Genomic DNA, 14,656 nt, shown 5'->3' on the forward strand with positions numbered 1-14,656 from the left:
ATCAATATTTAAAAAATCAAGGGATTACAAAAATGTTGTCCTTTCTAAATTGAACCTATTTGTTACAGGAAACATTAAGTTTAAAAGGATTCTGATATCCCAAAATGAACGATAAAAGCTAACCATTACGGACGTATGGACCGACTATCCTATATGTATTAAAGTTTTTCTTTTATTTAGAGAATTACAGACCGATTTACTTTAAGCCAATTAGTTCTAGCAGTTTGTCATTACAGAAATTAAAATTGATTTTTAAAAATAATGAATCAATAATTTTTGAATTAGAATAAATTTAATAGAATAAGGAATACTTTGTTAAGTACACATTGTACTGATCAGCTAATGTGCATTGATAAGAAATAGAAATTGTTGTATACTTTTATCACATGTTCACTAGCGAAGTATAATGCAAGGAATCTTAGAAAGAAAGATTAATGGGGGTAAATGGAATTTTTCAAATATTTTAGCGTTCAAGAATTTTATGAACTTAAACAATAAGGAGAAAAGTGTACTGTAAATATTTTGAAATAATAGTTAGTGGTTGACAATTTATTTATGTTATTTTAACGAGGGGAGGCGCTTTAATTCACATTAGTTAAACATTCATCATAAACAGAGGTGGATTCTTTAAAAACTTTTTGGCTCATTACCTCACTATAAAAAGTTTGTAAAATATCTCCAGAATCGCATAAAAAATCTACAAAAAATAAATAAAAACATAAAAGGGTTATTATCATAACTTTTTGTTTAATTCAATACGATTTTGGAGGATCTTTCACACTAATTTTAGTTTTTTTAAGAATCCACATCAGGTTCGGATTCTGGATTCGAATAAGGCGAATTATCAACTGTCATTCTTGATTTTAACATTTATTTTAGTTTGAGTTGTTGGGCCAGCCGATGGCAGAATTTGTGCATCCCTGTGACCACACCGTCATTAGGAATCTGATCCCTAACAAGATCACTGAACAAACTAATGATTTACCTGTAAAGGTGAGACAACACATTAATAATTTTCCCGCATTTTTTTTTGGAAGGGGGGGGTGGGTTGTTTAGAACGGAATTATACCAAAAAAAATCTTTATTTTTGGGCTTTGAATTCAAGTTATATTGATACCAAAATCTTTTTTAACCACTTTATCTTTTATACTAATTGTGTTCAAACTTTGCAAACGATGATTAATTTTGTTTATCATCATTGGTAACTAATCATCCATTGTCTTATTCACAAGATCTATAGTTCGACTCTCTTTGATACGATTTTGATTTTAAATTTAATGAATCATTATCATTTATTATAACTTTTGATATTCTAGTTCTTGTTAGACATTTCAATATATTTATATCCTATTTTAAATCCGCTGGACAAAATGTATATTTTATTTAACTTGCCAAAAGTACATTAGTCTGATTGCAATTTCAAACATGTGCTGTGCATGTCAATATTTTTCTTTACAGGGCACGGTTTCTAAAATTAAAAGTTATTAAGCACTAAAATCTATATTAAGTGAACATTTTTTTGTCAATTTTATTTTGTAAAGATAATAAAGTAAAAATATATTTTCCTGTCAGGATATCATCATTAAATAGTTTTTAAGTCACGAGATTTTGAAAAATGTAAACATCGAAGGTCAGGTGCAATATTATCCCTTATTTTGAAGTTGGGTATTTTACCGCAAAATTAGGTAATTCTTTAAATTAAGCCTATTTCGTTAGAAAGGATGTGTTTTGATTATACCTTTAGTTATAAATTTTAACATAATTTCATACGTATTTTTTTCTGTGAAAACCCACATCAATTTCATATAAATATAAACAAAAATATTTACCGTCAAAAGCCTAGAAAAATTGTTCACGACTTTCTCCTGTATAAAATATATAATCCTTTGACAGAGGCTCTGTAGTTTATCCTATTTTTCACACATCAAATCACATTGCAAATCATATGTCAGCGGCCAATTTTTGTATTTTTTAAAATCAAATGTATTTTTGCACAAATAGTACATTAGTTTGGCGGCTTCAACAGTTCAATATTCTCGGACCTTGATCTAGGCGGATATTTATTGTGTTATGTATAACTAGCGGCTGCGCTCCAAGCATCTAGCAGCTCTTTTTTTTTGAAGGAGTAAGGAAAGTAGGGACCAAACTTAGATATAAAAATACATAGCCTAAGACCATCCAGGAGCTTTCATAAAATGGAAACTCAATCGGTTCGGTAGACAACGAAATCTTAAGCTATAGACAAAAATCCTTCCTACTTTAAAAACAGAAAAATTGCATTAAAACAGAATAGTATTCCTCAATTATTTACTTTGTCAATTTTTAATACTAATATCAAAAGTCTTTTGATATTTTAAGCATTGACATTTATAAAGTCAACTTTGCAAATTATATAGAATAACTTATATAAGGTTAAAAGTACATATTCACATGGACAGGAGACCAGCATTCTGGAAAATAATTTTGAAGAAAGTGTTTTTTTTCTGTCTATTCTCTTATGACTCCTCTCTAAAGTTATACCTACCCCCTTTTCTTTTATGACATCACAGAACCATTGTACACCGAGTTTACCCCGACAAAATATCTCAATGATTAGTAATTTCTAGTTCTATTAAATATTAAATTGTTGAATCATTTTCCCTTTATTGTAATATTTTTGTGAAGTATTCCTTCCTCCTCAAGCTCCAAGAAGTATGATTGGGGAAAGTGGCATTGAAAATAATCTAAAATAATCATCACATACCTATTATTGAATATGGATTAAAAATTCTGAATTCCTTACAATGTTCCTAATTTCAAGAAAGCATTGTCGACTAGGGAAAAAACTTTATAAAATATACAACTATATTATATAGGACGTTGCAATCGGATATCTGAAGATATAAAACAACTATCGATTTATTGGTGGTAAAGTTTGGACACTGCTTATTTGTTGAACCCAAACAGGTTTCGATAAAAAGACCCCAAAGTTTTTAAGCCAACTAATGAGATAAAACTTTGAGTACCTAACTGTATTATTAAAAATTTAATGTCCCCTCCCTGTCGACTTGTTTGATTAGGTATTATCTTTCCAAAACTATCCGCACTTTCTTAAACGGTAATAAAAAGATTAAAGCAAGGGCATAAAAGCACGACTTCTTTCCAACTTTAATATGAATAAGATAATTAAAAAAGGCTGCATTAAAGTGATGTTGAATTTAGTACATTACAGAAAGAATGTATTTGTTTATTTTAAAACTAGCAGCTAGGCTGTTAGAGGTCTCTAGGGGCAGTTGAAAAAGGAGGAAGAAATGGAAACCGACCCATCCTTTCAATTTAAAAAAAAGTGAAAAAATAGTTCCATGGACAGCTACAGATTAGTTGATTCACCTTACAGCAGATCCATTTCTGTTCAGCGATTAGCGAAATCCTTCGTTGCAGACAAAAATAACTTACTACTTAATACAATAGGATTGACTTTTTTACTTTTCAGGCGAGCATCCGAGTTAAATGTACAATAACAGATCGTGGAAGGTTGATAAATCTCAAACAAGCCAACTACAAGGTTTTTTTTATCATTATTAATAATAGGATAATTTTATTTAATTCTAGAGGCTACAACCCATATATAGGTCTCGCCAAATTGGGAGAGGTGATATTGTATGAGAAAACTATAGACAGATATTAAGCTTATCGGCTAAGCAAAGCTGTTGTAGAGATGATTTTCATCAGATATAAAAAATATTTTTCTGAGCAAAACAGATTTTTAAGAACTGTTTAGACAAAGCGAAATAACACTTTATGCTTTTTTCATTTTCTAAATTTAGTAGGGTAAAGCCGATCTCGGTTTTGAGGTGAAGTCGGTATTTTTTTGACCACCTTCATTAAATGACATTATTCTCCATGTTCTAATCGACTGACAGAAAAAAACATAAAATCAAATTTGTTCCTTATTAAATTGCCTACAAAAAAAGTATAAAAGTATGAAATTTTTGTGAAATGAATTTTTAGGGTACTTATTGGGTCTTAAAGTCGGACGACAAAAAATTTTTTTTTCGATTTTTTTGCTTCGGTCTGAAAAACGGTAAGTTGGGCAAAAACTGGTAAGAGCTAGAGCTTAGACGTCTTCAGGGGACTTATTAAGAATCTAATAGGCTATCCATTTCCGTTTAAAACTTTAAAAAAGCTTGTATAGTTTTTTCTTAAATCGACTAAAAGTGAAGCGGGGCGAATTCGGTTTTTTCACTTTTTATACTAACTTTTTCAATTTTATATAAAAAAGTGAAATTTTCGAGAAAAAAAGTCAAATTTCTCGTACTTAGAAAAAATTTATTTTTTTTTGTAGAAAAAATTGTCCGATCTTCATAATTTTTTTGTGAATGCTCTTTATTACATTTAGCAACTTTAACCTTTAGGGCATGCTGTAATTAAATCACTATGTCATAGGTTTTTTGAAGCTGGAAAATCGACCACAGATTTTGCCAAACTTTTCTCTTTTTTTCAACTTGATTTTTTTAGGAAATTTTGCTAATAGAACTAATTTTTTTTGGCCAAATCTATTCAAAATTGCCTGAATTTTAAGGATCAGGCCTTTAAAGTCATAAAAAGTTATTTTTTCTAGTAGTATTTTTATGTTTTTTATCAAAAAAAATTTCGAAAAAAAAGTCAAATTTCGCGTACTTCGGAAAAATTATTTTTTTTGGTAGAAAAAATTGACCTATCTTAATAAAATTTTTTGTGCATACTCTTTATTACATTTAGCAACTTTTACCTTTTGGGCATGCTGTAATAAAATCAATACGTCATCGATTTTTTGAAGCTTGAAAATGCCCTACCGACTTCGCCTCAAGGCGGGGCGAAGTCGGTGCCGTTTTAGAGATCAATTTTGACAAACTTCCCAATGTCCTAGGTTTACGTCCCTTTAGGACCTGATCGACTTTTCCGAGATCTTTCTACTGGTCTTGGTCCCATTTAAAAAAGATAATTTTTACGATTTGCAGGTTCAAAAAACCGAAAAAAAGACCGAGTTCGCCCCGCTTTACCCTACAAAACTTCTCTTTCATTGAAGAGAACTAAACTTTTAAAGTTTTAAATTAAATCTTGAAAGTTTTCTGTTGATAATGAATAACATACGTCCAGGCGTTGAAACTGGAGGGAAAGATACGTGTATTGCCCGAGAGGGAAGAGGGAGGCCTGCAAGGTCCACTGTTCATCGGTATGGCCAGTCTTGTCAGCAACCCTTTCACCACCAACCTCAAGTCTGGGCCAGCCTCGGGCGTGTTCGAGACCAAGCACTCCCAGGACTTTAAGTTTTTGGAGGCGGATTCTTGGTAAGATATTATCATTTTCAGAAAATAAAAATAGTTTATTTCTATTTAAATGAACCTAAAAATGTGGTTTCTTTATAAAGTGTTCTTTTTAGCATCATCTAATTGAAAACACGATGCAGATATTGATTTTATAACTTGTGTTATTGAGATATTCTATTCATGATTCTTCAAAAATAAAACTAAGAAAAAATGAAATGCTCTGAATAGAAATTTTTACAATAGTCTTTTGTTTTTATCGTTTTATAGTTTACTTAAAGACAATAAGAGCAAATGGAAATTAAAACTATATTTTAAATTTTCTCTAGGTCTATCTATAATTTTAATTTTTAAGGTTGTCTGATGAAGGTGGATATCCCTTTGAATTCTTGCAAGGAGAATCATTCTTCAGATTTATCCATGCTGAAGATACTTCTAAAGTTTCTGCTGTCCTTGCCAAATGTAAGTATTTTATAATTGCATTAATTCACTGAGATTTTGTTGCTTGAAGTATGATGAGGATGTCCTCTAGGGGGCTTGGTGTCGTTTCGGGTTCTAGACCTCTCGAGTCTCCATGCAACTTAAAACATACTACGCGTCTTATAATTGCGGTGCAAAGCGTTCATTCGCCCGATAGACAATCAACCCTTTGATTGCACGACCTTTGTCAGGAAGTCCTAATTTTACATGGTAATGAGTTTCGCCTCTTTGGGGACCAAGGCATTTCCCCTACTCTTACTATTGATGTCAGGCGTCTGACATAACAGCAGTAGGTACCATTAGGAGAAAAAATAGGTTGTAATACCAAATATTTTATAAAATTATTAGTAAATTTCCATAGAAGTAAAAACTGCGTCCTCGAATGAATGTTCTCTTTTTTTTCTCTTCCAAGAATATTCTAACTATAATCCCTCTTAAAAATGATATAAAATAGAGAGAAAATGTTTTTTTAAATTTCTATGTAAATGGTCTGATATTAAATCTCTTTTTAACGTTAATATGTACATAATTAAAAGTTTAAATACTTCTAATTTTTAATTTAAAGATCACTTATTTCTTCGCCCCCCTAGCCTCTATGGGAAGACGGAAAATGTCAGGGAAATACATAAAGGCATTTCCCTGAAAAGTGCAATCATTCAGAGCAGCAATTTACGAGATCTTTAGCTTCAGACAAAATAATATTCAACTTTTCGTTTGTAGGTAGATAAAAAACGAAAATTTGCATTTTAAATGCTATTTTTAATCAAGCCAGATAAAATACATTTTATTCAGTGCATCTTTGAAAGATATATTTAGAAATAATCCTCCAACCAAGCGCAGATTTTTAATTAAACTAGTTCAGATAAACACAATCTTATTTTTCTAACATCTTATTTACGCCGGACATTTTCTTTGGAAAATATAAAAATAAGGATAATAGGAGCGTTTTTATCTTTATTTTATATTTTTAGATATTATTTTCAATAAGAAGTCATATTAAACAGAACTTTTTTGTAGGAAATTAAAATTTGAGTAGGTTGTTAGTTTCTATGCGACGGAGTTTTTTAATTTCAACAAAACTTACATAACCTATTTATGTAATTTAAATTGTACTGTAAATTAGTAGGGAGGAAGAGCAAATAACAAATAATTGAATATTTTATCATTAAGAAACTACCTTCTACTTCAAAATGCAAAGACATATAGGTATATTTTTAACTCTTATTTTCTACATATTAATTGGAACTTATGATCTATCTACAACATATTTTTATTAAATTGGTGTACAATATATAAGTTACTATGCAGGATCTTTGATCTTTGATTCTTCATGTAGTTTGATTTCAATTTGGAGCACAATAATAGCATAATAACATAATTACAAAGGTACCCAGCATGGAATTGACTGAACTTCGTATCCACCTAGTTGCCAAGTCAAATTCAAAATTTAACATTAAAATGATATTTTACAATTAGAATTCCATGCGACATTGTACCAGATGGATGGCATAACCCTTTAAGGGTTGTGGACTCGTGGAGCCACTGGTGTACTTTAGCGCTTGCCAAGCCAGTACAATGTCCAAATAAAATAATAAAATGTTAAAAAAATAACTTGATTTTTTATTTATAGGTATAAATACTAGGTATCTGAAGGTAGTTTTTTTTCTGTAAAGATTTAAAATATTTTTCTTTTCTTTGGCTTTCAATCATAACCAAAGAAAAAAATCTACTGAAGATTATTAAGAAAGATAAATGACAACCAGGGAAGGATAGGATAATGGAGTTAAAATTAATTATTTTTCAAGGCTGAATTTTACATAATAGTATGAGTAGCATTGATTAATCTCCGATGAGAGTATAGAAAATAAAATTGGGAAGTTAAACATAAGAGAAAAAAATACTAAATTGAATTTGATAGATAATTGATTAAAACTTGCATGCAATCATCCTATTGTGAACATAAATTGTATAGAAACAAGGATGACAAAATCCATAATTATGTAATAATCAAACAATAAGAAAAGAAAAGACACAATGATGAAAAGACAAAAAGAATCAAAGAAAAATGAGATAATCTACACAATCAACACCTTTTTATAAAACCAGCTGAAAAAATTACATTTTTTCAAAGAGAGAGAGAGGAAACGGCAGACTGTAAACTACACTGATACCCAAAGTTTTATTACAACGTTGGCTTTAAAACTTGGGGCACTATTATTAAATTTTGATTGATAATTTCTCATTTTTTCAACCACTAATTTTAATCTATATAAGGAAGAATTTTGTTTATCATCTGGGTTGGTTTTATACTCAAATAAACCAATAAAGGTTTATTTTTATAATTTAAAATTTTTGTATAGAATTTATTGTAATAATAGAAAACTAAATTTGATTAATTGAAAAATTACAAAATATTTTTTTTGTGCTGTCAATGTTAATAATGCAAGATTGTACTTTTTAATATAACTGAGTCTAGATAGACATATGATGCAATGATGAAAAAGAAAGGCGGAGGTAGGTTGTGCTAAAATTCCGTAAAGGTGTGAGTAAAAACAGAAGAAGAACGATAATATTCACTAAATAATATGTGTATTCCTTACTGAAAAGAACTGTGGACAAATTTTTTTTTATTAAAGTTAACATAAATTTTACCGCTCTACTACCTACTGTTTTTAAGCCTTAAAACTCCCACCTTTACGGAAGTTTAGCACAACCTACCTCCCCCTTTAATCCAAATAAGGAAGGAAGGGGATAACAGTCAGTAAATAAATACACACCCAAAATCTTTCATTCTTGAGGCAAACGATTTTAGTAAAGGATAATAGTCGTCATTATCTTTGTTACAATGGATATATATTATTACTTGGATCATACACCAGATATTCAGATGGCTAAAACAACTTTTCCGGATAGTTATTTGGCCGGTTTTATAATTTCGGATATCCGGCCAGATAACCGGATATTGAAGTAGCAAAAACAAATTTTATCATAAAAATCTGCTGCCGTTTAGCTGCCGATTCTTAGCTGCGGGGCTGGCAGCTGTACTTCGCAGCTGCCAGCCTAAAATTATGTTTTGAGATTTCTTACATAAAATTACAACCATTTAAAATTTTAAGAGTAGAGTTTTTTGTTGTATAATTTAAAAGATTATATTGTCGGATTTCCGGCCCAGCCCTAATAACTACGTGTATTCTTAATTTATTTCTGTTTCCTAACATACTTTACTTGATTACTTCATGTGGGTATCTCATTGTCAAAATCAATCTTCATTCACAATAATACCAATCACACTTTACAGCACTAGTTAAAAACAAAATTAAGAGAAACTAGTTTTTTTCATTGACAGAATGCATTAAATAATATCTGATAAAAGAGTACTTGATTTGGCTTTAAAATTTATAATGAATCTTTTTAATCTCATGAATAAATATTTCTAATTATGGGTTTTTATTTTTCCTTTCAATGCATAAGTTAAGATAACAAAATTGTAAATCAATAAAAAAAATGATTGTATACCCATTGTATTTTCTTATTTTAGTGTCTGAGCATACCCACGTTGAGACAGATCCCTACCGAATGCTTGTTGGTGGGGGTGGGTATGTGTATGTTGAGACCACAGGGGCGTATATCACCCCCAGAAGGGGAAGCAGCAAGGGAACAACCATCCTACTGAGACACTCTCTTATCACGTAAGTGCTATTTCTCGAGTGCATTAATAGTTAATGATTTTCTTAGCGAGTATCTTATTTACCAAAGTACTTTTTTCTAAAAAAAATGGTAATATACTTTTTTATTACAAAATGAATTATATTTGAATTGCAAAAAAAGCTTTTTTTTAAACGAGGACGATCACGTTCTAACGAAAAGAAATTATTTTATAAAAGGTATGTTTATATTTATTTTTTATTTCTTAAGTAGTTATTCTGTAAATTTTTTGACAAATTATCTTAAAATGCATCAAATTTTAGAGAAATCTTGGATGCTGGACAAATCATTGACCTGGTCCAGATGCAGGAAGGATGTGACCGTGTGAGCAAGGCTGCTGCCAGATCAAGGCCAACCATAACAGCTGTCCGCAGGTTGTCAGTGCCAGTTGTTCAACAGATGCCTGCTGCTGAGATAAACACTCTTGAGTTCGCTCCAACTAAAGTTGAGGAGGTAATCATTCTTGTTTGTTTCCCTAAACTTTAAATTTTATTTACAAACCAGTATGTTAGCATAGGCGTTATAAATTGAGTAGAACTGAATTTCCCTTTTTTCACCCCAACAAAACTCTACACCCCACTTTGGAATACCTCTGCACTGTTGTTAAGCAAATATATACCTTTTTTCAAATCAACAATATAAAATTCTAATAAATTTTGATATTTCCCAGGGTTTAACAGCCTCGCGTCAGCCGCGACTAAATCCGTTTTTTTTTTAAATTGAAAAATGGGTTGCCATATTTGGGCCAGGTTTATAGCTCGAGCTGATTTTTAAAAATTGGACTGAGAAAGATTTTTAACTGAATAGGTAGTTTTTGATGCTTTTTTTCTCCTTTCAGGATACTGACGACATGGTTGAAGTATTGAAAATGTTTGGAGGCACTAAGGGCTCCCAGAGTAGTCCTCAAATGAAGAAAGAGATGGAGGACATTATTGTTGATCTTGTCTCTCCTCTCAATGATGACAACTATGTTGATTTGCTGGCTGAACTGCCTGTTCAGGACCAGAGCATGGAAGCTTCTTGCAACCTCCAGGATGGAACTTACAGGTATGATTTCTAATTTTTCAAGGTTGTTACAAACCAAATGAATTAAATATGAACTGTTGATGCTATTTTTTCTTATAATCAGAGAGAGAGGGGACAATGGAATGTTTGTTACACTAGTCCCCAAAGTTTTACAATAACGTTTTCTTATTCGTAAGCTTAACAACTTTGGAGACTTTGGTTAATTTTGATTGGTTGATTAATTGAGTTGAGTGTTACTGTTCAGACGTTTCAACGACTAATTTTAATCTACTGAAGGGGTAATGTTATGTATCATCATTTGGGGTGTGCATCAATTTATCGGTCATTGTATTATCCCTTTAGTTCCCTGATTATTATTACCTATTGCTTTTGACCAAAAAAATTTTCTGCAATATATTTTGAGATATACCTAAATCATATCTCAATATTTTAATACCTATTCTTTTGATGAATGTATTTATTTTAGGTCATCAGTTATTGTCCGTCCTAAAACTGAGAAGCGTCAACAGCCGGTTTTCCAAGCTGTTACTGAGAAGCTCTTTGAAGATGCTTTTGACAACACTCCTCCTCCACAGATCAATGCTGTCACTGAGAAGCTTTTAACAGATGAAACTTCAGCTGAATTGCCTAATATTATGACCAATCAGCTCTTTGGCGATGATCTGTTTAAGGAGGAAAATGTATCTTCTTCCGATTTCAATGACAAGATGTTTGATTCTCCATTTGCTACTTCGTCACCAAGGGAGTTCAATGCTATCACTGAACAGCTGTTCCGTGATGAGTCATCAAGCGACAGTGTTGCTACAACCAGCGGAACCTCGCAGCACACACCACCGCGTGGAGTACTCGGATATGACCAAGACATTGTCTATCCACTCAAGGATGTCTTTGGCAACTTACAAGTCGAGGACCTTGAGAAACTTTCACCATTTATTGGTGATGAATGTATTTCTCTTGCCAAGGGAGGTGTTGATGAAACTGATGACTTGATGCCCATGGGATTTGAGTCATTTGATGATTTTGAGTTCCCCGAGGAAAAGTTTGGATTCAATGCCAGCACTGAGAAGATGTTTGTTCAGGTAATGGTTAAGAGTATCAAGATTTAAGGGCGGGATAGTGGTGAAGCCGAAACAATTCTAGCGTTGGCTTTCAATTTGATTCAACAATTTTAGTAAGCTTCAAGTTGTGGAGAACCTAAACTTATTTGAGAAGTACTGAAGATTAAAAGAACCTAAAATTTACCTACCTACCCATTTCATATTATGATTTTTTAAATTTATTTTTAAGGATGACGAAAGCAAGGATGACCTGAATGTACTTGTTGGTAGCCAGAGCAATATCATGTGGGGTGGAGCTGACAAGGTAATGTCGTCTTTTATTTCATTAAGGGGGTAGTTACACGAAATACATTATAGGGAATTGCATATTTTATTCCGTATTAATGGTTTTAACTACATTTATGGGGCATATATTTAAAGGATTTAAATTTTCTACCGTGTACCTAGTTTAAAAAAAGTCAAGACTTGAAATTCTTATTCTTAAATTTGTGTCAAAGGACTAAACAATATCGTGAGAGGTAATAATATCTTGTGTTACATACAATTTATTCAGTTGGCGTATTTTCACAAAAATAGCATGACGACTTATTTAGTGATGTTTAGGTAATTGTTTGCTATTTATTGTAAAACACAATTATAATTTGTTTGATGGTATACATGTTATTTATGCTGAAATCATTTTTCTGAAATTCACTTCATGCGACTATCCCTTTGAGTAGGAAACAAGCCGCCAAAGGGTGTCATTGCTATCAGGCTTTTCAGACCTTGATTGTTTAACGTACTTATAGATGGTATCAACGTTTCCTATATTTTAAATGTTTTAGGATTCTATGTCCTGTAATTCGAGCAGCTCTTTGTTGTCGCCAAGGTCTGATCCTGTCACTCCTGTATCACCCCCAATTACAGGTAAAACATTAAAAATATAACTACACAATACATATATAGGGGAATGGAATCTGCAGGGAGGGGTGGGGACATTGGGCTGTTTATTACACTAGTCCCCAAGCAACTTTGCAAATTTTTATTTAATTTTGATTTGTTGGTTTTATAAGTTGAGTGTCCAAACCTTTGAACCATTAATTGTAATTTACAGAAGTGGCTATTTTATGTATGATCATTGGAAATGTACTTCAATTTATCGGCCATTGTCTTGTCCCTTTAGATCCCGGAGAATCTATTAAACCTGTAAGACAAAACCAATTTAGTTATAACACATGTGATAAAAAGTGATTTTTATGTGCAGAAATGTTTGGAATAAAATATAGCTTCCAGAATTTCATACTGCAAATAAACAAAATAATTTGCATGCAAATTTTCAATTTTTTTGTTTTTTTTAATGCGTTATTTCCAATGGTAGATTCCTAATTTTATAATTTATACTAGTTTTCCATTATTAATAAGAAAAAAAATTGTGAAACCAATTTGATTTCTCAGCAAAATACTAGAAATAAAATCAATCATAATTTTTGTATCAAAATACAACACCTGTTACTTGAAAACTTAATATTAAAGTTTTCTATCTAATGTACTTTGAAGCCGTACTTTCTGTTCAAATTAATTGATATAATCTCAGTGGAAATTTCCAAGCTTTATTAGATTTGTAAAGTAGACACAGTACACAACTCAATTTAGAAGCACAGTCATAAGCCTCCAAAAAAGTAGAGGGGGGGGGGGGGGAGTGTTTACCCACAACAAACTTTAAAATCCCTCGTTTTACCCCCCTCAAAATTTCAAAAATACATAAGATTAACCTCTCACTCCCAAAAGCCTTCGAAATCCCTAATTTTACTCGCCTCAAAATAAAAGGCTTGGACGTCCCTGATCACAGCTACTATATAGTCCATTTGCAAGAAATAACACCAGGACAAGTAATATACATCTTAATATATACATCGCTCTATGAATACGCGCACTTATTTTACACAACTTATGCACTAAATTGTCCTTGTTACGTCATTAGTCCTTAACAATGGGAGAAAAAGATTTCATTGATAAAATGACAAAAGAAATATGAATGGCTCAAAAGAAATTGTTTGATATCTAAAATTAATTGTACTTTCTTCTTAGACTTAAAAGTTATAAACTAAATTTCAAAAAATTGATAGTTAAAGTAAAAAGTTTTAACTAGGATTAAATACTTTATTTAAATCTAGGCTAGTAGACTTTTATTTTTATGAGCACAGTTGGGATTTGTGTTAAACCTAGTACACAATCTCTGAAAACACAGTTACATAACGCTAACAAAATTACACTTTCTTTATTCCTTTAAATTAAGTAAAAAGTTATTAATTTTTGTTTTTTGTTATAGATTTGAGATGCAGGGATATTTCACCTCTGCCCCAAGCCCCACAGGTAAAAAGGAAAGGGGCGGATGTGACTCTTTTTGAAACCAAAACTACAGGAATTGAACTTAAAAAAAGAGTAACAGCACTAATATTTGGAATGACAGTCGCTTTAAAGAGGTACAATGTGGAACTGTTAAGGTAAGTTGGTGAAACCGTCGCTACCGCCGTTTCCCGCCCCATAAAAATTCGACGATAGCGGCGGTGCCACCGCCGTTTCTTCACAGTTCCATATTGTACCTCTTTAAAGCAACTGCCATACCAAATTTCAGTGCTGTAATTTTTTTAAATTGATTTCCTTTTACTTTTAGTTTTGGTTTCGAAAGAAACCGCCTCCTCCCTATAAGTCAATGTTATCTATGATTCATTTTTTTTGTCTGATTTTGTAATCTAAAAGGAGGGCAATATAATTATAGGTTAGGTTTATAATAGTGGGTTAAAAATTAATCCTTAAAGATTTTGTAATGTAAAGGGTGTTAAAAAAATAACCGATCGCTCACAATTTGAACCACCATAAGTACTTCAAATCTTGGAGATAGACCCTATAATGTTTAGAGTTTTTGATGGGGCATGTAAAGACCTTTCTTTAGACACCTTAACAAGGTTTCTAACTCAATCTATGCCAATTTGACATAAAAAAGACATTCCCATCCAACTTTGAGGCATGGCGGCTCTGTCTATTCCTAGTTCTTGACGATTGCCAGGTCTTTCTTTTTGATGCCAAATTGGCTAAGATTGTGTTGGAAACCTTGTTAAGGTG

General features: G+C 31.7%; 1 protein-coding gene across 1 annotated transcript in view; it reads left to right on the forward strand.

The window, feature by feature from the left end:
* Positions 1-14,656, forward strand: part of LOC145313258 (uncharacterized) — a 29,875-nt gene that overhangs the window by 4,946 nt on the left and 10,273 nt on the right. The window contains exons 6-16 of the mRNA XM_080152579.1: positions 880-993; positions 3,473-3,544; positions 5,119-5,309; positions 5,641-5,747; positions 9,304-9,454; positions 9,734-9,923; positions 10,309-10,517; positions 10,963-11,575; positions 11,784-11,858; positions 12,379-12,460; positions 13,863-13,906. Of these exons, the coding sequence (XP_080008705.1) occupies positions 880-993; positions 3,473-3,544; positions 5,119-5,309; positions 5,641-5,747; positions 9,304-9,454; positions 9,734-9,923; positions 10,309-10,517; positions 10,963-11,575; positions 11,784-11,858; positions 12,379-12,460; positions 13,863-13,906 (1,848 nt within the window). The remainder of the gene's footprint in view (positions 1-879; positions 994-3,472; positions 3,545-5,118; positions 5,310-5,640; positions 5,748-9,303; positions 9,455-9,733; positions 9,924-10,308; positions 10,518-10,962; positions 11,576-11,783; positions 11,859-12,378; positions 12,461-13,862; positions 13,907-14,656) is intronic.

The sequence above is a fragment of the Acartia tonsa genome, chromosome 3 (assembly GCF_053477335.1).
Source record: "Acartia tonsa isolate MP-2025a chromosome 3, ASM5347733v1, whole genome shotgun sequence".
NCBI lineage: Eukaryota > Metazoa > Arthropoda > Copepoda > Calanoida > Acartiidae > Acartia > Acartia tonsa.